The sequence below is a fragment of the Sminthopsis crassicaudata genome, chromosome 6 (genome assembly GCF_048593235.1).
Source record: "Sminthopsis crassicaudata isolate SCR6 chromosome 6, ASM4859323v1, whole genome shotgun sequence".
NCBI lineage: Eukaryota > Metazoa > Chordata > Mammalia > Dasyuromorphia > Dasyuridae > Sminthopsis > Sminthopsis crassicaudata.
In genome coordinates, this window is record NC_133622.1 from 247027342 (window position 1) to 247054530 (window position 27189).

At 38.5% G+C, this 27189-nt stretch overlaps 3 protein-coding genes across 4 annotated transcripts in view; 2 read left to right on the plus strand and 1 right to left on the minus strand.

Moving 5' to 3' along the window:
• Positions 1-27189, minus strand: part of LOC141546740 (membrane-spanning 4-domains subfamily A member 6D-like) — a 276103-nt gene that overhangs the window by 134467 nt on the left and 114447 nt on the right. The gene's annotated exons all lie outside the window — the stretch shown is intronic.
• Positions 1-27189, plus strand: part of LOC141547842 (membrane-spanning 4-domains subfamily A member 5-like) — a 64790-nt gene that overhangs the window by 12071 nt on the left and 25530 nt on the right. Inside the window, exon 7 of one of the 2 annotated variants that reach the window (XR_012483643.1) lies at positions 7026-7152. The exons of the other annotated variant lie outside the window; for it this stretch is intronic. The gene's annotated coding sequence lies outside the window, so the exon portion shown is untranslated. Of the gene's footprint in view, positions 1-7025; positions 7153-27189 lie in introns of those variants that run through there. 2 annotated transcript variants of the gene reach the window in all.
• LOC141546259 (uncharacterized) lies at positions 13730-18682 on the plus strand. The gene is made up of 2 exons (XM_074273938.1): positions 13730-18555; positions 18672-18682. Exons 1-2 carry the CDS (start codon positions 13911-13913, stop codon positions 18680-18682), a joined length of 4656 nt encoding a protein of 1551 aa, XP_074130039.1. The 5' UTR covers positions 13730-13910.

Genomic DNA, 27189 nt, shown 5'->3' on the forward strand with positions numbered 1-27189 from the left:
GAGATCATAAAAGGATCATAACGGACGAGGAAACCCCCAAAACTCTTAAAACCTCCTTGGACTCTGCCTCAGGGAAGGGACTCCACCCCAAGCACAAACAGTTTCATCCTTATCTAAAAACCCATTGAATTCTATTCAAAATCTAACCCTGGCTGAAACTCAAGCCTGAGGCCAACCTGAGACTTCGCCCACAAGCCCCTTCAGATTGTCCAAAGCCCCCTATTATAAAAGAGCCAAACTGTCCATTCTTTGCAGAGGTCCCAAACATGGCATCCTTATTATGCCTGCTATATCAAGGATTTCTGCCCACTGGAACCAGAATATTATATATTATATTTATATGGCACTTTAAGGTTTACGAAAGACTTTACTTATGTTTTTCCATTTTGTCCTCCAAATAACACTATTTCATTTCATAAATGAGGAAATAGGCCTAGAGGGGTTAAATAGCTTGCCAAAGTCATCTCCCAACTATGAAGGGTCTGAGATTAGAGATTTGTTCCCCCAGAATCCAATTCTATTGTTTCCAGTGAACTAAGGAGCTGCTTATACATAACATTCATTAAGCCCTTGGCAAAATTTAAGCACTCTGAAAACTCAAGCTGTTTTTATTATTATTCATGTTTAGATAGTCCAGGCAAAAAACTCAAGATAGCCAAAGTGTTTCTATTTGGAGAACATTTTATTACAGGTGACCAGGGACAGCCTCAGTAAAGTACTATCCAGAACTGAAGTAGGTAAAGATTTTTATAAGCACTCTGTGATGATTAGATAGTGGCTTGACTTTCCATTCACAGGGGGAAAATAGGGGCTTACAGGATGTATGGAGAATATACAATGGCAGATGTTTAACATAGATTATTTTGAGAGAGAGCAGGTAATCCAACTTCGTCAGGCAACCATCCTCATGGAATAAACATTCCTCAAAGCATTGTTGAGCAAGCACCTTGATGGGGCAAAGCATTTCCCTTAACTTAGATAAGCAAACATTTCCCAGGAAAGCAGAGGCCCTAAGACTATGGAGGAGGTGAGGGGAGGCCAATCCTATGTCCATTTCAGTCATTACCATTCTTATCTGTTCTCCTAGACTTGCATGGGTTTCCCAATTGCCCTCATGGAGGTTTCATGTCAGTGATGATCCCATTTAGTTATAGTTACTCTAAATGTTATTCTTTTAGACTGATGTCATTGATTCTACATGTTCTCAACTGGAGATATAGAGTATAGAAATCTTATAGGGAAAACAGTTTGGATTCTTGGACTACTTCTATATTTAGAGATGGTTCTTGATCTTGTTTATTTCTGAAGATTCCAAAAATATTTTAATACTTTTATCAATTGTATTTAATGTAAATATTTTTCCATTTCATAATATGTCTTATTCTAGTTTCACTGACTTTGATAATCTTTTAATTATATGTAATCAAAATTTCTGATTATCTCCTAAGATCACGTATAGCATTTATATTAAGAATTTTCTCCCTAGCTTTTGTTGTAATATAATTGTAGACTTCCCTCATGTTTTCTAATTTTTAAAATAATATGACTCTGCATTCAACGTTTTCATGATTTAGCTTTACAAAAACAATTGAGATGCTAGACTTGCTGCTATGGTGGTAAGGTAAAAGGTTATAAAGAATTATTTAATTAACTAATGGCATTTGTGAAGCATTTACTATGTACCAATCACTGAACAAAGTGCTAGGATATTAAATCAAAAGGAAGATGGTTCTTACCCTCAAGGATTTTCACTGTAAATAATGGGAGATACCTCATGAAGGGACTAGTAGACAATAAGGCTTTGTTCTGAAAAGTCATCTGACTGGAGAACATAGGTAGAACTGGCCTGCTCTTTCCATGAAAAGTAGTGCTGATGCAGCAAATATCTGGAAAAGACCATAGACCCATGTTAAAGAAAAAGAAACAAGATTAAACTCTTCCACCTGTCATAGGACTTCACAAAAAGAAAGTCAATAAGAGTAGGAAGGTGGTAAACTCAGGAAATGGAGCCTGAAAGCCATCAAAGTAAGAGAGAAAAAGGTAAAAAGTGAAGAGAAAAAGGAAGTCCATTTGCACAACCTGAAGTCATCTATCCATGCTTAGAGTATATGACAACAAATCATCATGAGCTCCAATATTTGTATTCTTCAATTGAGATTCTGACACAGCCCTATCAGAATAGGATCTGGGCTTCCATTACTAATTGTGTAGGGAATCAGGACTCTATCAAGCACTCCTTGGAATACCAAAAACCCAGAAGGAGAAGTGAACTATTCAGCTCCTGGTCACCAGTACCAGAGAGTGATGGTTAAGGGAACTGGGAAATCTGGAGGGGAGCCTGAGACCAGAAATCTCTAGCTTTTCTTTGTTGGGCCAGAGCCACAGGAAATGACAGAATAAGTTAATATGATAGAACCTCCAGAGAACCACTGTGGGACTGAGGCAGAAGTCAAGGATCCAGAAAGAAGGCAGAGATGAACACTAGGAACCTCATCTGAATTAAAAGTATCATCTAGCCACAAAAGGTATACAGTCAAATAAAGTTTACCAAACCCATCCAATAATATCAGGAGCAACTTATTTGAACCCAAAATTCCAAACTCTGAACTAAAGCTGAATATATCGGGAAACAGGAGAAAATATCAAATACAATGAAGAAATATTGTGGGTTAAGAGAAGTCCAAGAGATAAACCAAGTAGAAAAGGAGCAATTTCAAAGAAAAAAAAAAAAAAATAATAAGATTCTCACAAGGACTATAAGCATGAATGGAAGAAATAAAGCAAAAGATTTTTTTTTTTTTTTTGAGGCTGGGGTTAAGTGACTTGCCCAGGGTCACACAGCTAGGAAGTTTTAAGTGTCTGAGATCAGATTTGAACTCAGGTCCTTCTGAATTCAAGGCTGATGCTCTATCCACTGCACCACCTAGCTGCCCCAGCAAAAGATTTTTTAATGAAATTAGAAATAAAATGAGAAATTAAGAAGAAAAAGGCTGAAAGAATAGCAAGGCAGAAGAAAAGATGGAAAAATTTACTCAAGTACTCAATTCCTGAAAAACAAAATGGAGAAAACAGAATTCAATCACTTTCTGGTATAGCAAGAAACAATTTCAACCAAATCAAAAAACTGATTTTTTTTTTTAAATGAGGTATTTACATTCTGCATACAACTGACCTAGAAAACAGACTGAAGAGAGAAAAATAAAAAACTGAAAACCATTTTTCAAGAAATCATAAAAGAAAACTGTCTATATCTGTTATCCAGAGGGCTAAGTGAAAACAGAAATCACTGGTCATCATTATGTTGCAAACCTATAAAAAAAAAGCTCAAATACTAGGGAACTATAACCAGGAACATAAAAGACATGATGGCAACTACTATCAAAAGTGGAAAATCTTAAAACATGTTATTTTATGAAAGGCAAAAGATAAATAGTTCCAATCAGAATAACTCACCTTGCAAAATTGCATGTATTACTGCAGAGGAAAATGGATTTTTAATAAGATTAATATTTCAGAAATGATAATACCTGAACTGAATAGCAACTTTGAAATTTGAACACAGGAGTCAAGAGAAACAGAATACAATGAAAAAATGTAAGAGGTTAAATGATTAACTAATGAAAACTTTTTTTTACTGTGAATATACATGGCCCATTCACAACTTGGACCTTACCATAGCTAGGCAAGTCTTTTGTTGTTTAGTAAATGATTCAATAGCTCACTCATCCCAGGAGCTATTTCAAATCTTCTCTTATCTCTTGAAGTCTCCCAAAGTACTACACTCCATCACTACCTTCTATACTTAAGATTTTACCTCATACTTTTATGGACAAAATTGAGGCCTCTCAATAAGAGTTCCTCCTTATTCCCACTCCTTACATCACAACACATCATGTTCTCTGCCCTGCTCTTACCTGCCATATTCAATCATCCACTAAATCTTGTTTCTCTCCCTACCACATTTCTTGCACATAATTCCTTTATAATCACAATATACGACCTTTAGTCAGAAATGTATGATCTGGACTATTAAAATCCTCTTTAGTTTTCTCAAGTGACTTTAAAATTTTAAAAATAAAAAAGTCAAAAGATAGAAGAAAGTAAAAAAAAAATTGTCTCTGTTGTGGAAGTACTTTTTTATTCAAGAAATAAAAGGTATTTGGAGGATAAAAAAATATATATTTGATCACCTAAAAATGAACAAAATGTTCAATAAAAATGTATTTAACAGAAAAATCATAATGGAAAAAATTATGACAAATGTCACAGATTACAAACAACTTTTTAAATATGAAAGAAACTATTAAAAAGTCAAAGTAATTCTCAGGTTATAACCAGTAAATAGTCAAAAGGATAGCAACAAATTTTTCCCAAAAAAAGGGAGATACAAATTTAAATAATCACTTTAAAATTTTTAATGACTCTAATAATCAAAGAGATACAAAATAAAATAACTCTGAGATAGCATCTCATGGTATGGTAAATAATGACTAGGAAATAACCTGAGCTGTATACTTTATTAGCAAAAGACATATAATAAACAAGTCAATAAACTCCCCAGCCAATATAAAAACCCTGAATACAAAATGAGACAGATTTTATGTATTAAAAACAATCAACACCAATTAAATAAAACAACTAACCAGGATATTAAAATAGGTAATCTGATTTCCAAATAATTGGAAGAAAGATTAGGGATTTTCCAAACTGGGAAGAGAAAAATGAACAGGTACAATCACCTGAAATCAGAAAAAGAGGTTTTCCCTTCTCTCCCCCCCTTCTCAATTCAAATAAAAGAAACAAGGAAACAATAACTGAGCAGAATAAAGCCAGTTTTCAGATAAGACAAATGGGTTGCTTGAGATGTATAATAGTGAAAAAATTCCTTTGCATCAATCTTCAGATCTGACTGAGTTTCTGGTCAATGTAACTTAGGTCCTTAATTATGGGTCACTAAGTAATAAGTAGAGTTGATCCAGCTTCCTCACCACAGGCAAGGCTATGTTCAAACAATGTAATAAAGTTTCTAACAATTCCCACAATTTAATAAAGTTTTCTCAGGAGACAGAAAATGGACCAAAACTATAATTGAAAAGAAAGAGAATTAAGCTAGATTTAGAATTGAGTTATAAGATGGAGTCACTGTGGTGCACTCATTGCTCACAGTACCCATCAAATGGGAAAAAATAATTATTAGCCCCCAAAAAATGCTATTTAAAAGTTTTAGAAATAGAAATAGGAGGCTTATGATCTTAGTGTCCTTAAAAGAGCAATTTAAAAATACACACATTACAAATAATCCTAATCTTTGATCCTATAATTAACTTCCTATAATTATAATTAATATCATATATTTAATATTAATATATCTAAATATCATCCTATAATTATTCATCCTATAATTTTCATTATTGGAAATAGGTTTTTAAAATGCCATAAAAAATACTCTGTGCCAAGACTTTCCTATAAGTATTACACATATGTCCTGGGAAGACTGGCCAAAGAAAGACTTCAATCTCTAGGACATGTAGATTTGCCATTATTGTTTAGTAAAACCAAAGGTGCACCATTCCCTGTCTTCAATCTAATATGTGGAAGGTTGATGAGCCCACCTCCAGTCATGAGTTAACAGGGCCTGATCCTGGGGTGGTGGAGAGTCTTCTGATTGGTTGAGGAAATAGAACTGAGGATGTTTACAAAAGGTTTGAGAGGATGGTTACTGGAAATCTTTTCTGGACGATTTTGAATGAGGAGAATCCCTGTGGGTCACTTGAGCAGGAAAGTCATGTGAGATGATCTTAGTAAGTAGAGCCAGTAGCAGCAACAGTACAGTTCAATGAAGAACAAGCCAGAAGGAGCATCCTGTTGACCCATTCCAAATGGAGAATTAACTAGTCAAGGGAGTAAAAAGAATCATAAACCAAATCCTTTTTTATGAATCCTCAGATCTATCTCCTTGGCATCATTATTCTAAAGCTTCTTACCAGAAGTAGGCTCAGCAAGCTTCCACATGTTAGATTGAAAACAGGGAATGGTATGCATGATCTAAGTAAATTTAAAAAAAAAAAAAAAAAAGCAAATCTGTGGCTCTTTTTCACAATGAGGTGATTTAAGTCAATTCCAATAGACTTGTGAGGGAGAGCGCCATCTGTATCCAGAGGGAGGACTAAGGAGACTGAATGTGAATCACAACATAGTATTTTCACTTTTTTTGTTTGCTTGCTCATTTTTTCCCCTTTTGATCTGCTTTTTCTTATGTAAAATGATAAATGTATAAATGTTTAGAAAATTGCACATGTTCAACCTATATTGGATTACTTAGTGTCTATGGAAGGAGGGATACGTGGAAGGAGAAAAATTTAGAACACAAGGTTTTACAAGGGTGAATGTTGAAAACTATGTTTGAATGCATTTTGAAAAATAAAATATGCTTATAAAAAAGAGAAAAAATAAATTAACTATTGAATAATGTAAAAAGTAAACAAAAAAATCTGAGTGGACCCTCTTTGGCCATTCCCACAATTACATTCATAAAAGCCCTTTATTATCCAATAAAGGAATCATTAAATATTGTACTACAATTAAGACCAACAACTATTGAATATATAAATATTGAAAGACGTTTACAAAATATACTCTTTGACTTCTTAATCAGAAGAATGAAGTATATATTCACTATGGTCATATAAAAAAACATTACCATACAGGAGAGGAGGAGAAAAGGAAGGAAGAGGAGAAAGAAACAGACACAGAGACAGAGACAGAGAGGGAGGGAAGAAAGAAAAGAGAGAAAGACTATTTTAAAATGAGAATAAAAGGACAAAAAAAATCTAATAAAAACTTGAGAATAAATGAAAATTTTATGATACTTGATTCATTGAAAATATTTTTAAAATAATTTTGACACATTGTATTGATAGTCAATTTTAATTTTTTAGCTTAAAAAAATAGTATTGGGAAATAGAAAGAGAATATTTACAGGAATGAATGCAATTAATACCTGTCATTTCTGGTTACATTTATAGGTTGTATATTTCCTGCCTTCTGAAGTCAAAGAGCCCAAACAAACTGAGAGTGTCGTAAACCAGTTGCAGTTCCACATTAAGAAAAAACCTACTGACCAAAATGAGGAAAATATATTGGTCTCTTTAATTGGGAGTTATACTTTCTTTAAACTAAGAGCTTCGGGAGGTTCTGTCATCCCATTGGAGCCGCCTCCACCACCACCAGCACCTCCATGTCGTTCACCTTTTTCTACTCCATTTTTGCAAAGTTCAGATTCACAAAGCTCAATTTCAACGAAAGGATCCATGCAAACTCCTTTTTCCATTACTCCAAAGGAATCCTTTCAAGTTTCTTATTTCTCTTCACCAAGTTCATCAAATGTATCAATGCAAAAATCATTTTCGTCACCTTCAATTACAAACAGGTCTGTGCAAGTTTCTTCAATTTCAAGAGCGCTAGCAGAAGTTTCCCCTTATTCCAGTCCAAGTTCAACAAGTGTATCTATAGAAGCTTCTCTGTCCACAGGACTACTTTCCTCTTTCCCAAGCCCAAGTGAACCAACAAAAATAAAAGAAATCTGCCCTTCCTTTTCCAGCCTAAGTTCAACAAGTGAATGCACAGACGCTACCCTTTCCTCAGAACTACTTGAAGTGAAGAAATCTATCCAACTTTATCCTTTCTCAGGCCCATGTGGACCAACAACAACCACAGAAGTCCCCCCTTGCTTTTCCAGCCTAAGTTCAACAAGTGAATCCATAGAAGCTCCCCCCTCCACAGGACTACATGGAGTGAACAAATCCATTCAATTTCCCTCTTTTTCAGGCCCATGTAGAAAAAAAGAAACCACAGAAACTCTCCCCTCCTCACTTGTAAAGAGCAAAGCCATGCAATTCCCTTCTTTTTCAGGTCCCAGTATACTCAGAGAAGCCAAAGTTCTTCTTTCTTCCTCTAGCATAAGTTCAAGTGAATCCACAGAAACTCTTCCTCCTCCAGGCCTACTTGTAAAGAGCAAATTGATTCAATTCCCTTTCTCAAGTGCTGTTGCACCCACAGAAGTTAACGAGGCCAGCCCAAAGCCAACTTGTGAAGTTGTGGAAGCTCCCCCATGCTCAGACCTAGTTGCAAAGAGCACATCTGTGCAATTCCTCTCTTTTACAGGTGTAATGGCACTGAAAAAAGTGAAAAAACTCCCCCCTTCCACTCAAAGCTCAACCAGTGAATCCATGGAAGGCCAACCTGCTTCGGGTTTAAAAGCAATGAGCAAATTTCCTTCAATGAGAGGCCAAAGTTCACCAAGAGAAATCAAAAAAGCTCCCCCTTGTCCCCCCTGCCCAATTTCAACCAGTGAATTCAGGGAAAGTCCCTCATCCTTAGTCCAACTTGAAACAAATAAATATCTGCAGCTTTCTCCTATCTCAGGCCTCAATGAACTGGCAGAAGTCAAAGAAGTTCCTCCTTGCTCTCCCATGAAACATTTAATCAAAGAAGCCATGGAACCTCCTTCCTCAGGCCAAATGGCAACAAGCAAATCTATACAAGTTTCTTGTATCATGGGTCCCTTAGGACCCAAAGAAGTCATACAATGGTCCCCTTCCTCCTCCATACATATTTCCACTGAATCCATGGGAATTCCTTTCTCAGAGGGATTTGAAAAGAATAAATCTCTGCAACCTGCCTCTTTCACAGGTTCCCCAGTAACAACAGAAGTCAAAGAAGTTCCTTGTTCCTTGCCCTGTCCATGCTTAACTAGTGAATCCAAGGAAGCTCCCCCATGCTCAAGTCTCCTTGCAAAGAGCACATCTGTACAATTCCCCTCTTTCTCAGGTGTCATGGCACAAAGAAAAATGGAAAAAACTCTCCCTTCCTTCTCTAGCCTAAGTTCAAACAGTGAACTTTGCCAAATGTCCTTGGGTCAAAATGTAACAGGTACATCTCTACAATTTCCTTCTACGATCTCAGATATTTGTGCAACAAAAGAAGTCACACAACTGCCACCACCTTGCCCCAGTCTACCTTCAATTTGTGAATCCAAGGAAGTTCCTTTCGCAAGCCAGCTGGTAACAAGCACAGCTGTACAAGTTCCTTCTATGATCTCAGATATTTGTGCAACAAAAGTCACACAACTGCCACCACCTTGCCCCAGTCTACCTTCAATTTGTGAATCCAAGGAAGTTCCTTTCTCAAGCCAGCTGGTAACAAGCACAGCTGTACAAGTTCCTTCTACGATCTCAGATATTTGTGCAACAAAAGTCACACAACTGCCACCACCTTGCCCCAGTCTACCTTCAATTTGTGAATCCAAGGAAGTCCCTTTCGCAAGCCAGCTAGTAACAAGCACATCTATACAAGTTCCTTCTATGTCAGATACCAGTGCAACAACGGAAAGCTCACAACTTTCCTCCCCCAGCCTACCTTCAATTGATGAATACATGGACATTCTTTTCCCAAGACAATTGGTAACAAGCACATCTGTACAAGTTCCTTCTATCTCAGGTACCACTACAACAACGGAAAGCTCACAACTGCAACCTTCCTCCCCCAGCCCACTTTCAACTAGTGAATCCCTAGAAGTGCCTTTCTTAGGTCAAGGGGCAGCAAACCTATCTGTGCAGTTTCCTTCTATGTCAGATACCACTACAACAGAAGTCACACAACCTTCTTCACCCAGCCTACCTTCAGTTTCTGAATCCATGGAAGCTCCTTTCTCAGAAGGCCAACTGGTAACAAGCACATCTGTACAAGTTCCGTCTATCTCAGGTACCAGTGCAACAACAGTATGTTCACAACCACCTTCTTCCCCCAGCCTACCTTCAAGTGGTGAACCCATGGAAGTTCCTTTCTCAGGCCAAATGGTAACAAGCAAATCTCTGCAATCTACACCTTGGGAAGATAAAGAAGTTCTACTTGCCTCATGCAGGCAAAGTCCATCTGAAGAATCTATGGAAGCCTTCCCTCCTTCAGACCTTACATTAAGCAAATCTATTCAATTTCCATCTTTTTCAAGAGAAATTCCTCCTTGCCCTTCAAAAATAAGTTTGAGTAAAAATGTGGATGCCCCACCTTGCTCAGACCTACCTATGTTAAGAAAATCTGTGCAATTTCTCTCTCTTTCAGGGTCAAGTGCAGCCATGGAAACCACACTGAGCAAATGCATACAATTTCCCTCTTTCCCGGAAGGAAGGCCATGTTCAGTGAGTGAATCCATGGCATCTCCCCCTTCTAGCCCAGGGCCATTTTCAATCAGCAAATCCACACAAGTTCCTATTTTCTCTGACCCAAGTTCATCCACTGAATTCAAACAAATTCATCCACCACACTCAACTGTAACTGCATCAAAAGAATGCATACACTTTTCTGATTCCTCTGCCAAAAGTTCAAATCAGGAGGTCTTGAAAGTTTCCAGAGGCACTCATCCTATTTCAGGAAGCAAGGCGACACAGTATCCTGCTCCCTCAGACCAAAGTTCATCAATGAACTTCATAGAAGTCATGTCATTCCCAGGTCCAAACAAAGAACACATGGAAGTTCCTGACTTCTCTGCCACAAGTTCTGATCAGGATACTATGCAAGTTCCTACTAGAATTCGTACTCCTTTCATGAGCAAATTCTCACATATTCCATCTTCACTGAGTGGTGGCAAAGAAGTCACGTCTTTCCCAGGGCCATTTTCAAACAGAAAATCCATGCAAGTTCCTGATTTCTCAAACACGAGATCACTACAGGAACTCATTCAAGCTCCTTCGACCGACGATTCCATGTCAATGAGCAAATCTACACAAGTTCCCACTTTCTCTGACCCAAGTTCATCCACTGAATTCTATCAATGTCATCCACCACTCCCAACTGTAACTGCATCAAAAGAATGCATACACTTTTCTGATTCCTCTGCTAAAAGTTCAAATCAGGAGGTCTTGAAAGTTTCCAGAGGCACTCATCCTATTTCTGGAAGCAAGGCGACACAGTTTCCTGCTCCTTCAGAACAAAGTTCATCAATGAAATTCATAGAAGTCATGTCATTCCCAGGTCCAAACAAAGAACCCATGGAAGTTTCTGATTTCTCGGAAACAGGATTACCACAGGAACCCAAGCAAACTGCCATATCAGAGAGCAAATCTTCACAACCTCCTCCTGTCTCTGACCCAAGTAAACCCACAACACAGACAGAAGTTCCATCATCTCCAGGTCCAATCACAGAAGTTGTCCCATCATCTCCAGGTCTAATCACAGAAGAAGTTCCATCATCTCCAGGTCCAATAACAGAAGTAGTTCCATCATCTCCAGGTCCAATCACAGAAGAAGTTCCATCATCTCCAGGTCCACTTCCATCAAAAGAACCTATAATAGTTCCTGATTTGTCTCCCACAAATTCTGATCAGGATGCCATTCAAGTTTCCTCTAGTATTCACACTCCTTCAGGGAGTAAATCTTTACAAACTCCTGGTTTGTCTCATGAGGCTTCATTGACTGTTGGCAAAGAAGAAGTAAGGTCTGCCCCAGGTCCATTGTCAATCAGAGAATCCCTGCATGTTCTTGATATCTCTGAGACAAGATTGCCACAAGAACCTGTGCAAACACCCTCTGCCAATAATGCCATGTTAGTAAGCAAATCCTTAGAAGCTCCTATTGTCACTGACCAAAGAACACCCACAACACCCACAGAAATTTTATCATTCCCAGGTCTAGTTATTTCAAAAGAAGCCATACCAATACATGATTGCTCTGCCACAAGCTTTAGTCAGGAGGATATGCAAGTTCTCTCTAGAATTCACACTCCTTCAGGGAGTAAATCTATACAAACTCCTGGTTTGTCTCCTGAGTCTTCATTGACTATTGGCAAAGAAGTAATGTCTGTCCCAGGTCCATTTTCAATCAGAAAATCTGTACAAATTCTTGAGTTCTCTGAGGAAAGATTATTCCAAGAACCTGTACAAACATTCTCTGCCAAAAGTGTTAAGTCGGTGAGCAAATCATCACTAGCTTTTACTGTCTCTGACCAAAATATACCCACAACATTCTCAGAAGAAATTCCATCATTACAAGATCTAGTTCCATTGAAAGAATCCATTCAAGTTCCTGACTTCTCTGCCACAAGTCCTGATCAGGATACCATGCAAGTTCCCTCTGGAATTCACACTCCTTCAATGAGTGAATTCACACAAATTCCTGATTTGTCTTACCTATCATCATTGACTGGTAGCAAAGAAGAAGTCATGTCTTCCCCAGATCCATTTTCAAATAGAGAATCCATGCTAGTTCCCGATTCCTCTGACACAAGTTTGCCACAGGAACCTACGCAAACTCCTTCTGTCACCAGTGCCACATCGGTGAGCAAATTCTCACAAGCTGCTAGTGACATTGACCCAAGTATACCCATAACAAGCCAAAAAAAAATTCGGTCACTCCCAAGAGTGTTTCCATTGAAAGAATCCATTCAGGTTCCTGATTACTCTGCCAGAAGTTCTGGGATACCAGAAGATCAGGTTGCCATGCAAGCTTCCTCTAGAATTCACACTCTTTCAGTGAGCAAATCCACACAAATTCCTAGTTTGTCTTACCTATCTTCATCCACTGTTGCCGAAGTCATGTCTTTGCAAGGTCCATTTTCAAACAGAGAATCCATGCACGTTCCTGATTCCTCTGACACGAGATTTTCACGGGAACCCTTGCAAACTCCCTCTGCCAACCGTGACATGTCAGTGAGCAAATCTTCACAAGCTCCAACTATGTCTAGCCAAGGTATACCTGCAATATACATAGAAGAAATTCCATTCTTCCCAGATCTAATTCCATCAAAAGAAGCCAAACAAGTTCCTGATGGCACTGTCACAAGTTCTGGCCAGGATGCCATGCAAGTTCCCTCTAGAATTCCCATGCCTTCTGTAAGTAAATCCACACAAATTCCGAGTTTGCCTCATGTATTCTCATTGACTGTTGAAGAAGTCATGTCTTCTCCAAGTCCACTTTCAAACAGAGAATCTCTACAAGTTTCTGATTTCTCTGATAGAAAATTGTTACAGGAATCAATGCAAATTCCTTCTGCCAAGAGTGCCATGTCAGTGAGCAAATTCTCTCAACTTCCTACTGCAACTGACCCAAGTATACCTAAAACATTCACAGAAGAAATTACATTGTTCCCAGGTTCAGTTTCATCAAAGGAACCGATACAAGTTCCTGAGTACTCTGCCACACAAAATTCCATGCAAGTTTCCTCTACAATTCCTACTTTTTCAGTGAGCAAATCGACACAAATTTCTGGTTCATCTCGTCTGTCTTCATTGACTGGTGACAAAGAAGTCATATCTTTGTCAGGTCCACTTTCATACAGAGAATATATGCAAGTTCCTGATTTCTCAGAGACAAGATCATCACAGGAACTCATTCAAGCTCCTTTGACCTACCATACCATAACAGTGAGCAAATCCACACAAGTTCCTATTTTCTCTGACCCAAGTTCATTCACTGTATGCAAAGAACATCATTTATCATTCCCAATTGTAATTTCATCAAAAGAATGCATATACATTTCTGATTTCTCTACCAAAAGTTCAAATCAGGAGGTCTTGCAAGTTTCCTCCAGCACTCATCCTATTTCAGGAAGCAAGCCGAGACAAATTCCTACTCCCACAGACCAAAGTTCATCAATGAACATCATAAAAATCAAGTCATTCCCAAGTCCATTACCCAACAAAGAACACATGGAAGTTTCTGATTTCTCTGACACAGGATTACCCCAGGAACCCATTCATGATTCCTTGAATTATGCTACTACAGCACAAGGTTCTACATCCTCTGACTCAAGTTCATTCAAAATATCTTCAGAACTTCCATCAATCCCACTTATAGTCTTAACAAGAGAATCTATAAAAGTTCCTGACTTCTCTACCACAAGTTCTGACCAGGATGCCATGCAAATTCCTCCTAGAATTCACCCTCCTTCAATAAGTGAATTCACACAAATTCCTGGCTTGTCTCACTTACCTTCATCGACTGATGGCAAAGAAGAAGTCATGTCTTTCCCAGATCCATTTTCAAACACAGAAATCATGCAAATTCCTGATTTCTCAGACACAAGATTGCCACAGGAACCCATACAAACTCCCTCTGTCACCAGGGCCAAATCAATGAGAAAATCCTCACAAGCTGCTACTGACACAAAATTCACAGAAGTTCCAACATTCCCCGATCTTCCATTGAAAGAATCCATTCAAGTTCCTGATTTCTCTGCCAGAAGTTCTGGCAGGCCAGAAGATCAGGATGCCATGCATGTTTCCTCTAGAATTCATACTCTTTCAGTGAGTAAATCCATACAGATTCCTGGGTTGTCTCACCTCTCTTTATCAACTGTTGACAAACAAGATGTCATGTCTTTCCCAGGTCCATTCTCAAACAGAGAATCCATACACATTCCTGATTTCTCTGACATAGGACCCCAGAAAGTCATTCAAGCTCCTTCAGCCTACCATGCCATGTCAGTGAGCAAATCCACACAAGTGTCTGTTTTCTCTAAACCAAGTATATCCACGACAGTCACAGAAGAAATTTCATTGTTCCCAATTCTTGTTTCTTCAAAAGAATCCATACAAGTACCTGATTCTTCTGCTACAAGTCCTAGTCAAGATGCAATGCAAATTTCCTCTAGAATCCACACAATTTTAGTGAGTAAATCCACACAAATTCCTAGTTTGTCTCACACCTCTTCGTTGACTGTTGACAAAAAAGAAATCATGTCTTTCCCAGATCCATTTTCAGACAGAGAATCCAAGCAAGTTCCTGATATCTCTGACATAAGATTGCCACAGGAACCCCTGCAAACTCCCTCTGCCAACTATGTTACATCAGTGAGCAAATCCTCACAAGCTCCTATGGTCTCAGAGCCACGGACACGCATAACTTTCACAGAAGAAATTTCGTTGTTCCCAGTTCTTGTTTCACCAAAAGAATCCAAACAAGTTCCTGATGGTACTGTCACAAGTTCTGGTCAGGATGCCATGCAAGTTTCCTCTAGAATTCACATTTCTTCAGCAAGCAAATCCACACAAATTCCTGGTTTGTCTCACCTATCCTCATTGACTGTTGACAAAAAAGAAGTCATGTCTTTCCCAGGTCCATTTTCAAACAGAGAATCCTTGCAAGCTCCTGATACTTCTGACACAAGATTGCCACAGGAAGCTGACGACAGTGTCACGTCAATGAACACATCCTCACAAGTTATTGTCTCTGACCAAAATACACCTACAATATTCATAGAACAAATTCTGTCATTCCCAGGTCTAGTTTCATCAAAAGAATCCAAACAAATTCCTGATTTCTCTGCCACAAGTTCTGATCAATATGCCATGCAAGTTCCCTCTAAAATTCACTCTCTTTCAGTAAGTAAATCCACACAGATTCCTGGTTTCACTCATGTATCTTCCTTGACTATGAGCAAAGATGATGTCATGACTTTCCAAAGTCTATTTTCAAACACAGAATCCAGGCAAGTTCCTGATTTCTCTAACAAAGGATTGTCACAGGAACCTATGAAAACTCCCTCTTCTAATCATGTTATATCGGTGAACAAATCCACACAAGTTTTTATTTCCTCTGAGCCACACACATCCACATCATTCACAGAAGAAATTTCATCATTCCCAAGTCTGACTTCATTAAAAGAATCCAAACCAGTTCCTGATGTCACTGCCACAAGCTCTGGTCAAGATGCCATGCAAGTTCCTTCTAGAATTCATCCTCTTTCTATGAATAAATTCACACAAGTTCCTGGATTCTCTCACCTAACCTCATCAACTGTTGAAACAGAAGAAATGCCTTTCCCAAGTTCATTTTCCTATAGAAAATACATACACCTTTCTGATTTTTCTGATAGACGTTCATCTCAGCAAGCCACAGAAGTTCCCTCAACAGCTCATGCTATTTCAATGAGCCAATATACTCAGGTTCCTTCTTTCTCTGACCCGAGTTCATCAACTGTGTGTGTAAAAGATATTTCATCTTTCTTAGTTCCAATTTCATCAAGAGCATCTATTCAAATTCCTGACATAAGTTTGCCAAGAGAAGCAGTACAAATTCCCTCTACCTACCCTGCTACTGCTATTTGCAAATCCACACAAATTCCCTCCTCTTCTTCCCAAAGTTCATCTATAGTAGGCATAGAAGATGCCTCATCAGTTTCACCCAGAGAATCTCAAGCTCCTGATTTTGCTGATAAAAGTTCACCAACAGAAGACAAACAAGTTTCCTATACTTCTGATACTGTTTCTAGAAGAAAATCCACACAAGTCCCTTCGAGCAGAGGTATAGGAGATCTTCCATCTTTCATAGTTTCAGTTTCATCAAAAGAGTCCACACAAGTTCCTGATTCATCTGACTTAATTTCAACACAACCTAAACAAGTTCCCTTGACCTCTAATGCTACTTCAAGTAAATCTCCACAAGTTTTTTCTTCCTTGGTACTCTATACATCAAACAAATCTATTCAATTTCCCTCTTATTCGGGTCTCATTTCTTTGAGCCAGGCTGTACAAGTTCCTTCTATATCTAGCACAAGTTCAGCAAGTGAGTCTATGGCAGTCCCATCTGTGACAGAACCATATTTAGCAGAACTGTCCAAGGAATTTTCCACTTTACCTAGGGGAGCTTCACTAAGCAAACACGGGCAAATTCCTTCTTTCTCTGGCACAATTGCATCAAGGGAATACACAGGTGTTTCCTCTCTTTCAGGCAAACATTCAATACAAGAATCATTGGAAATTCATTCTGTCTCGAGTTCAACTTCAAAAGAATTTAAAGATATTTCCTCTTTATTAACATTGCGTTTAGAAAGAGAATCCTTTCAAGATCATTCGATATCTTACTCAAGATCAGTAGAAAGAGATGCTGTTATTTACAGTCAAAGTTCATCAAGAGAAGCTAGGGAAGTTTCTTTCCCTGCCCCTACTACCTCAAGCAAATCTTTGCAATTTCCTTCTTTTTCTGGCATAAATTTTCAAACTCTTTCAAAAACTTTGTCTGGCCAAAATTTAGAGAACAAATCCATCCAATTTCCTCCTTCAAAAGAATCTGTAGAATATCCACCATTATTTATGACAAGTGCAGAGGCAGAATCAATACAAGATGCATCCTTCTCTATTCCAAATTCAGTAAGAGAATCCTTTGAATTTCCCATTTTTTCTGGGCCAAGTTCAACAAAAGAATCATTAGCTCATCTTTCTTCTGAGTTAAGCTCAACAGACAGCATAGTAAAAGAGAAGACACATTTGGCTACTTCAAGTTCACCTGGTAAATCCATAAGTGATTTCCATTCCTCCATACCTATGGTACTGAGCAAATCCGTACAATTTCCTTCTTTCACAGTTACAAGTTTGACAAAAGAATCAATGGAAGTCCCTACTTTACCTATGCCAAAGTCAATGCAAGAATATAAACAAGATTCAGCTCTCTCTGGTCCAGATTCATTTAAAGAATTCTCTGAATTTCCCATGTTTTCTGGACCAATTTCAACAAAGGAATCCTTCGAAGTTACCCCTTCCTCTAGCTTAAGTTCCACAAAAGAATTTTCAGATGACAGTACAGGTTCTGCCAAACCAATTTCCCCAAAAGAAATACTGCAGTCATCTCCCAGAAAATCTAAGAACATTTCTTTTAGTCCCCAAATGATGTTAGTGAGCAAAACAATACAATTTCCTTCTTTCACAGGCCATGCATTAAAAGAATATATGGAAATTGCTGCTTTGTCTGTGTCAAGTTCAAAAAGTGATTCAATACCAGGTCCCATTCTTACTGTCCCAAATCCACTGAGAGAAACTTTTGAATTTCCCATTTTCTCTGGACCAAGTTCAAGAGAATCTTTAGAAGAACCCTCTCTTTATCCTTCAAGGTCATCAAAAGAATGTACAGAAATTCTCCCTTCTGCTAATAAAAGATTACAAAGAGAATCCACAGAGAGAGAGTGTACTAGCTCTTGTACCACAAGTTCCCCAAGGAAATCAAAAAAAGCTTCCCCTTCCTGCAGCCAGAGAGAAGTAAATATATCCATACAGTTTCCTTTTTTCTCATGCCCAAATGTTTTGTCTGTATCAAGTCCAAAGAGAGAGCCCATACAAGATCTGAATACCACTGGAAAAAAGTTACAAGAATGCATAGAAATTCATGCATATTCTGGGACAAGTTCAAGAGACAAAGAAATCCTCCCTTTATTCCCTGCAATTTCATTAAGAGAATCAAGAGAAATTCTTCCTTTCCTTGGCTTCAGATCAATATGTTCACCAGAGAATGAGAATATTGATTTCCCCAGTTCATCAAAAAAACAATTAAAACAAGTTTCACCACCTCCTAGTCTCACATCATTGAGTGAAGATATACAATTTCCTTCCTTCCTGAGCCAAAAAAAATTGAGTGCAGAAAGCTCACACAGAGAGTTCATACAAGCACCAGATTTCATTGAGACAAAATCAAGAGAACATTTGGACTTTTCCATTGTCTCTGAACCAAATTCAACCAAAGAATACATAGAAGAACCTTTTTCCTTAGTTTCTTCCAACGAGGCTACAAAAGGTCTTCCATCATACAGGGTGCATTACTCAGAGGAATTTGTAGAGAGTAACATCTATTCTACTACCTCAATTTCACCAAGAGAATCCAAACAAGTTTCTGCTACTCCTGTCTTAAAGTCAATGAGTAAAGCTATTCAATATCCTTCTTTGTCAGGCACAAGGGTTTTATCTGTGGAAAGCTCACAGAAAAAGTCAATACAAGGCCCAGATTTCTCTGGAAAAAATTCATTGCAAAAATTGGTGCAATCTTCCATTTTAACTGGGCCAAGAGAATTCTTAGAAAATCCAAGTATTTCCACTTCAATTTCTTCAAAAGAAGTTGCAAATGATCTTGCATCATCTGGTTCAAGATCTATAGCAGAACGCATAAGGAATGAAAGGCTTCAGTTTGAAATTCCAAGTTCACCAACAGAAATGAAAAAGATTTCCCCTCCCAGCCTTCTGTCACTAAATAAAGCTATACAATTTCCTTCTTTCTCAAGCCAAAAAAACAAATCTCTAGAGAGCTCACAGAGAGAGTCCATAAAAGGACCAGAAGTCTTTGAAACAACCTCATTGCAAGAATCTCTAAAAATTTCTATTATTTTTGAGCCAAGTTCAACTAGAGAACATTTAAAAGTTCCCCCTATTTCCACTTTAACTACTTCAAAAGAAACTGCTCCTGATTACTCCAAATCAAAATCATTACAAAAATCACCAGATTTTTTGTTTATTTCTGGGCCAAAATCAACAAGAGAATCTTCAAAAGTTCCTCCTCTTTCTACTTCAACAACTTTAAGAGAAGCTAAAGAAGATCTCATATCATCTGGCTTGCATTCTACAGACCAATTTGCAGAAACTGAGAGTGTACACCCTGCAATCCAAAGCTCACAAACACAACCCAAACAAGTTTCCTCTCCCTCTAGAAAAATGTCACTAAGCAAAGCTATACAATATCCTTCTTTCTCTCGTATAGGGGCTTATTCTGGGGAAAGATCTCCCCGAGAGTTCACACAAAGTCCAGATGTCTCAGATTCAAAAGAATTGAGAGAACCTTTGGAATTTTCTATTATTCATAGACCAAGTTCAACAAGAAAATCCTTTGAAATTTCCAGTCTTTCAATTTCACCTTTTTCAAAAGGAACTGCAGAAAGTCTTCCATCATCACACTTGCATTCTCCAGGAGAATTTGCAGAGGAAGAGATTGTCCAGTCAGCCAAAGAAAGATCACAAAGCAAAACCAAGCAAGCTTCACCACCTCCTAGCTTTATGTCATTGAGTAAAGGCAAACAATTTCCTTCTACCTCAGGAACAAAGGTTTTGGCTCTGGAAAGTTCATGGAGAGAATCCATACAAGGACTAAATTTCTCAGAATCAAAATTATTGGATGAATCATTGGAACACACTATTATCTCAGGGCCAAGTTTAACAAAAGAATCCTTAGAAGGTCATCCTCTTAGCACTTCAATTTCTTCAAAAGAAGTTGAGTCATCTGGCTTGCATTCTCCCAAAGAATTTACAGAAAATGAGGGTGTTCAGTTTTCTACCTCAAGGTCACCAAGAGAATCCAAACACACATTGGTTCCATCTACATTTAAGTCAACAAGTAAAGCTGTACAATTTGCATCTTACTTGGACATGAAGGCCTTGTCACTTCAAAGTTCACAGAGAGAATCCATACAAGGGTCAGACTTCTCTGACTCTAAATCATTGCAAAAATCGTTTGAATATGCAGTTAGTTCTGGACCAAGTTCATCAGAAGAATCATTAGCAGAACCTCTTCCTTTTGAAAAGGATGACAGTATATCTGAAACCCCAAGTGCACAAAAAGAATCCAAAAAAGCATTACTGGCTGACAACTTTAGGCCAACAAATAAAACTAGACAATTTCCTTCTCATTCAGGTGCAGGAGTTTTGTCTCCTATTTATCAAGAGACAAGTTCATCAGGAGAATCCTTGGTTCTACCTCCTACATTTACAGAGAAGGAAAGTACCCTTTATGCAATTCCAAATCCAGAAATAGAATCCAAACAGGCAGTGCCTCCTTCTAACTTAATGTCAACAAGTAAAGCTATTCAATTTCCTCCTTACTCAGGCACAACAGCTTTATCTCTTGATAAATCCCTACAACGGCCAGATTTCTTTGGATCGAAATCATTGCAGAAATCTTTCGAATATTCTATTAGTTTGGAGCAAAATTCATTAGATGAATCATTAGCAGGACCTCTTCCAGTTGCAGAGAATGAAAATATCACATACGCAACCCAAAGTCCACCAAGAGAATCCAAACAAGTATTTCTGCCTCCCAGCTTTATGTCAACAAGAAAGACCAGACAATTTCCAGACACAGAGGTTTTATCTCTTGAAAACTCACAGAGAGAAGTCATACAAGCTCCAGACCTCTCTGACTTAAAATCACTGAAAGAATCTTTGGAATATTTCATGAGCTCTAGACCAAGTCCATCAAGAGAATCATTAGGAGAACCTTTTCCTTTAGCAGACAATGAAAGATGGCTATCTACAAGTCCAAGTCCACCAAGAGAATCTGAACAGGCATTGCCATCTCCTAGCTTTGTGTCAAGAAGTAAAGGAATACAATTTCCTTCTTACTCTGAAACAAGAGTTTTGTCTCTTGAAAGCTCACAGAGAGAAGCCATAGATGAATCAGCTGTCTATGAATCAAAATCTTTGAAATATGCCATTAGCTATGGGTCAAGTACATCAAGAGAATTCTTAGAACTACCTCTTCCATTTGCAGAGGAAGAAAGTGGCCTATCTGCCACCTCAAGTCCACCAAGAGAATTCAAACAAGCATTGCAACATCCTAGCTTTATATCAACGCATAAGAAAAGACAATCTCCTTACACAGGTACAGGGGTTTTCTCTCTTGAAAACTCACAAAGAGAATCCATAGAAGAGTCAGATTTCTCTGACTTAAAATCATTACAAGAATCTTTGGAATATTCCATTAGCTCTGAACCAAGGTCATCAAAAGAATCTTTAGGCGTGTCTCTTATTTTTCCAGAGAATGACAGTGTCCCATCTAGATCCCCAAGTCAAATAGGAGAATACAAAGAGGCACTAACTTCTTCTAACTTAATGTCAACAAGTAAAGCTATACAATTTCCATCTTATTCTGGCACAAGAGTGTTGTCAATTAAAAGCTCACAGAGAGAAGCCATAGAAGGACCAGCCTTCTCTGACACAAAATCATTGCAAGAATCTTTGGAATATTCCATTAGCTCTGGGCCAAGTTTATCAAGAGAATCATTAGGAGTGCTTCCATTTGCAGAGAATGAAAGTATCCTGTCTGCAAGAGAATCCAAACAGACATTGCCTCCTTCTAACTTAATGTCAACAAATAAAGCTATACAATTTCCATCTTACTTGGATTCAACGGTCTTGGTTCTTGAAATCTCACAGAGAGAATCCACACAAGGGTCTGATTTTGCCAAATCAAAATCAGTGCAAGATTCTTTGGAACACTTCTCTGGGCCTAGTTCCTTAAGACAATCATTAAGAGTACCTCTTCCTTTTCCAGAGGAAGACAGTGTTCTTTCTGCAACCCCAAGTTCACCAAGAGAATTCAAGCAGGCAGGGCCTCTTTCTAACTTAATATCAACAAGTAAAGATACACAATTTCCTCCTTATTCAGTTTTGTCTCTTGAAAGCTCACAGAGAGAATCCATAGAAGGGCCAGATTTCCCTGTCTCAAAATCACTGCAGGAATCTTTGGAATATTCCCTTGGGTCAGGGTCAAATTCATTAGAAGAATCATTAGCAGGACCTCTTCCATTTGAAGAGAATGAAAGTATATCTACAACTGAAATTCCACCAAGACAATCCAAACAAGCATTGCTGCCCCCCAGCTTTATATCAAGAAGTAAGACTAGACAATCCCCTTCTCACTTAGGCATAAGGAGGTTATCTCCTGAAAGCTCCCAGAGAAGAGCCATACAAGCCCCAGACCTCTCTGACTTAAAATCACTGAAAGAATCTTTGGAATATTTCATGAGCTCTAGGCCAAGTCCATCAAGAGAATCATTAGGAGAACCTCTTACTTTAGCAGACACTGAAAGATGGCTATCTACAAGTCCAAGTCCACCAAGAGAATCTGAATGGGCTTTGCCACCTCCTAGCTTTGTTTCAAATAAAGGAACACAATTTCCTTCTTTCTCTGGAACAAGAGTTTTGTCTGTGGAAAGCTCACAGAGAGAAGCCATAGAAATACTAGCCATCTCTGAATCAAAATCATTACAAGAATCTTTGGAATATGCCACTAGCTATGGGCCAAGTTCATCAAGAGAATCATTGGAACTGCTTCTTCCATTTGCAGAGGAGGAAAGTGTCCCATCTGTCATCCCAATTGCACCAAGAGAATCCAAACAGGCATTGCCTCCTCTGAGCTTTATGTCAAGTAAAGGAACACAATTTCCTTCTTTCTCTGGAACAAGAGTTTTGTTTCTTGAAAGCTCACAGAGAGAAGCCATAGAAAGACCAGCCATCTCTGAATCAAAATCATTACAAGAATCTTTGGAATATGCCACTAGCTATGGGCCAAGTTCATCAAGAGAATCATTGGAACTGCCTCTTCCATTTGCAGAGGAGGAAAGTGTCCCATCTGCCATCCCAAGTGCACTAAGAGAATCCAAACAGGAATTTCTTCCTCCTAGTTTTAAGTCAACAAGTAAAGGAATACCATTTCCTTCTTTCTCTGGAACAAGAGTTTTGTCTGTTGAAAGCTCACAGAGAGAAGCCATAGAAAGACCAGCCATCTCTGAATCAAAATCATTACAAGAATCTTTGGAATATGCCACTAGCTATGGGCCAAGTTCATCAAGAGAATCAGTGGAACTGCCTCTTCCATTTGCAGAGGAGGAAAGTGTCCCATCTGCCATTCCAAGTGCACCAAGAGAATCCAAACAGGCATTGCCTCCTCTGAGCTTTATGTCAAATAAAGGAACACAATTTCCTTCTTTCTCTGGAACAAGAGTTTTGTCTGTTGAAAGCTCACAGAGAGAAGCCATAGAAAGACCAGCCATCTCTGAATCAAAATCATTACAAGAGTCTTTGGAATATGCCACTAGCTATGGGCCAAGTTCATCAAGAGAACCAATAGGACTATCTCATCCATTTGCAGAGAAAGAAAGTGTCCCATCTGCCACACCAAGTCCTCCAAGAGCATTCAAACATACAGTGCTACCTCCTAGTTTTAAATCAAGTAAAGCTGTACAATTTCCATCTCACTTGGACTCCAGGGTCTTGATACCTGAAAGCTCACAGAGAGAATCCATACAAGGGTCTGATTTTACCAAATCAAAATCAATGCAAGATTCTTTAGAATATTTCATTATTCCTAGGTCTAGTTCTTTAAGTGAATCATTAGGAGTAACTCTTCCTTTTTCAGAGAAAGATGGTGTGCTATCTGTAACCCCAAGTACATTAGGAGAATACAAACAAGGAGGGCCAGCTTCTACCTTACTGTCAACAAGTAAATCTGTACAATTTCCTTCTGACTCGGGCACACCAATTTTTTCTCTAGTAAGCTCACCAAGAGAATCCATAGAAAGACCAGGTTTCTCTGACTCAAAATCATTGCAAGAATCTTTGGAATATGCTATGAGCTCTGGACCAAGTTCATCTGGAGAATCATTAGTAGGACCCCTTCCCTTGGCAAAGGATGAAAGTGTCATACCTGCAACCCCAAGTATTCAAAGAAAGTCCAAGCAAGCATTGCTACATCCCAGCTTTAATACAACAAGTAAGACAAGACAATTTCCTTCTTACTCAGGCACAGGGGTCTTGTTTCTTGAAAACTCAGAGAATCAATCCCTAAGAGCATCAGATTTCTCTGACTTAAAATCATTACAAGAGTCTTTAGAATACTCCAACAGCTCTGAAGCAAGTTCATCAAAAGAATCATTAGCAAGACCTCATACTTTTCCAGAGAATGACAGTGTCCTATCTGAAACCCCAAGTCCACCAAGAGAATCCAAACAGGTGTTGCTGCCTTCTAACTTAATGTCAATAAGCAAAGCTATACAATTTCCTTCTTCTGTGAGTATGAGGGTTTTGTCTCTTGAAAGAACACAGACAGAATCTATAGAAAGACCAACTATCTCTGACTCAAAATCATTACAAGAATCTTTAGAATATTCTAACAGCTCTGAACCAAGTTCATCAAGAGAATCCTTAGGACTACCTCTTCCATTTGCAGAAAAAGCAAGTCTCCCATCTACCATCCCAATTGCACCAAGAGAATCCAAACAGGCATTGCCTTCTCCTAATTTAATGTCAACAAGCAAAGCTATACAATTTCCTTCTTACTCAGGTACAAGGGTTTTGTCAATTGAAAGCTCACAGAGAGATTCTATAGAAGGACCAGCTATCTCTGACTCAAAATCATTACAAAAATCTTTGGAATATTCCATTAGCTCTGGGCCAAGTTCATCAAGAGAATCATTAGGATTACTTCTTCCATCTGCAGAAAATGAAAGTATCCCATCTGCAATCCCAAGTCCACTAAGAGAATCCAAACAAGTATTACACCCTCCTAGTCTTAAGTTAACAAGCAAAGCTATACAATTTCCATCTTACTTGGCTTCAAGGGTCATGGTTCTTGAAATCTCACAAAAAGGACCCATACAAGAGTCTGATTTTACAGAACCAAAACCACGGCAAGATTCTTTAGAATATTTCATCATTTCTGGGCCTAGTTCCTTAAGAGAATCAGTAGGAGTAGCTCTTCCTTTTCCAGAAAAAGACAATGCCCTATCTGCAACCCCAAGTCCACAAAGAGCATACAAGGAAGCAGGGCCTCCTTCTAACTTAACATCAATAAGTAAAGCTATACAATCTCCTCCTTACTCAGTTTGGTCTTTTGAAAGCACTCAGAGAGAATCCACACAAGAACCAGATTTCACTGTCTCAAAATCACTGCAAGAATCTTTGGAATATTCCCTTGAGTCAAGGTCAAATTCATTAGAAGAATCATTAGCAGTACCTCTTCCATTTGAAGAGAATGAAAGTGTCACATCTGCAACTCAAAGTCCAACAAGAGAATCCAAACAAGCATTGCCACCTCCTAGCTTTATGTTAACAAGTAAAACCAGACAATTTCTTTCTAATTTGGGTACAGAGATTTTGTCTCCTGAAAGCTCACAGACAGAAGCCATGCAAGCCCCAGATTTCCCTAATTTAAAATCATTGCAGGAATCTTTGGAAAATTTCATCAGCTCTGAGCCCAGTTCATCAAGGGAATCATTTGGAGCCCCTCTTCATTTAGCAGAGAATGAAAGATGGTTATCCATTAATCCAAGTCCACAACGAAAATCTGAACAGGCATTGCCTTCTCTTACCTTTGTGTCAACAAGTAAAGGAACACAGTTCCCTTCTTTCTCTAGAACAAGAGTTTTGTTTCTTGAAAGCTCACAGAGAGAAGCCATAGAAAGACCAGCCATCTCTGAATCAAAATCATTACAAGAATCTTTGGAATATGCCACTAGCTATGGGCCAAGTTCATCAAGAGAATCATTGGAACTGCCTCTTCCATTTGCAGAGGAGGAAAGTGTCCCATCTGCCATTCCAAGTGCACCAAGAGAATCCAAACAGGCATTGCCTCCTCTGAGCTTTATGTCAAGTAAAGGAACACAATTTCCTTCTTTCTCTGGAACAAGACTTTTGTCTGTTGAAAGCTCACAGAGAGAAGCCATAGAAAGACCAGCCATCTCTGAATCAAAATCATTACAAGAATCTTTGGAATATGCCGTTAGCTATGGGCCAAGTTCATCAAGAGAATCATTGGAACTGCCTCTTCCATTTGCAGAGGAGGAAAGTGTCCCATCTGCCATCCCAAGTGCACCAAGAGAATCCAAACAGGAATTTCTTCCTCCTAATTTTAAGTCAACAAGTAAAGCTATACAATTTCCATCTTTCTTGGACTTAACAGTCTTGGTTCCTGAAAGCCCACAGAGAGAATCCACACAAGAGTCTGATTTTACCAAATCAAAATCAATGCAAGATTCTTTGGAATTTTTCATTATTCCTGGGCCTAGTTCCTTAAGAGAATCAGTAATAGTACCTCTTCCTTTTCAAGAGAAAGATAGTGTCCCATCTGCAATCCCAAGTAGGGCAGAAGAATACAAGCAGGCAGAGCCGCCTTCCACCTTAATGTCAACAAGTAAATCTGTACAATTTCCTTCTTACTCGGGTTCAAAGATTTTGTCCCTTGAAGGCTCAGAGAGAGATTCCATACAAGGACCAGATTTTGCTGACTCAAAATCATTGCAAGAATCTTTGGAATATGCCATTATCTCTGGGTCAAGTTCATCAGTAGAATCATTAGCAGGACCTCTTCCTTTTGCAGAGGATGCAAGTGTCACATCTGCAACCCCCAGTGCACCAAGAGAATTCAAACAAGCAATGGTGCCTCCTAGCCTTACATCAACAAGAAAAATTAGACAATTTCCTTCTTACTCAGACACAAGGATTATGTCTCCTGAAAACTCACAGAGAGAATTCATACAAGGGCCAAATTTCACAGATTCAAAATCACTACAGCAATCTTTGGAATATTCCATTTGGTTGGGGACAAATTCATTAGAAGAATCATTAACAGTACCTTTTCCTTTTGCAGAGGATAGTAGTGTCCTATCTG

Coding starts and splice junctions, on each gene's coding strand:
- LOC141546259 (XM_074273938.1), top strand. CDS start 13,911: ATGCAAATTCCTCCTAGAATTCACCCTCCTTCAATAAGTGAATTCACA.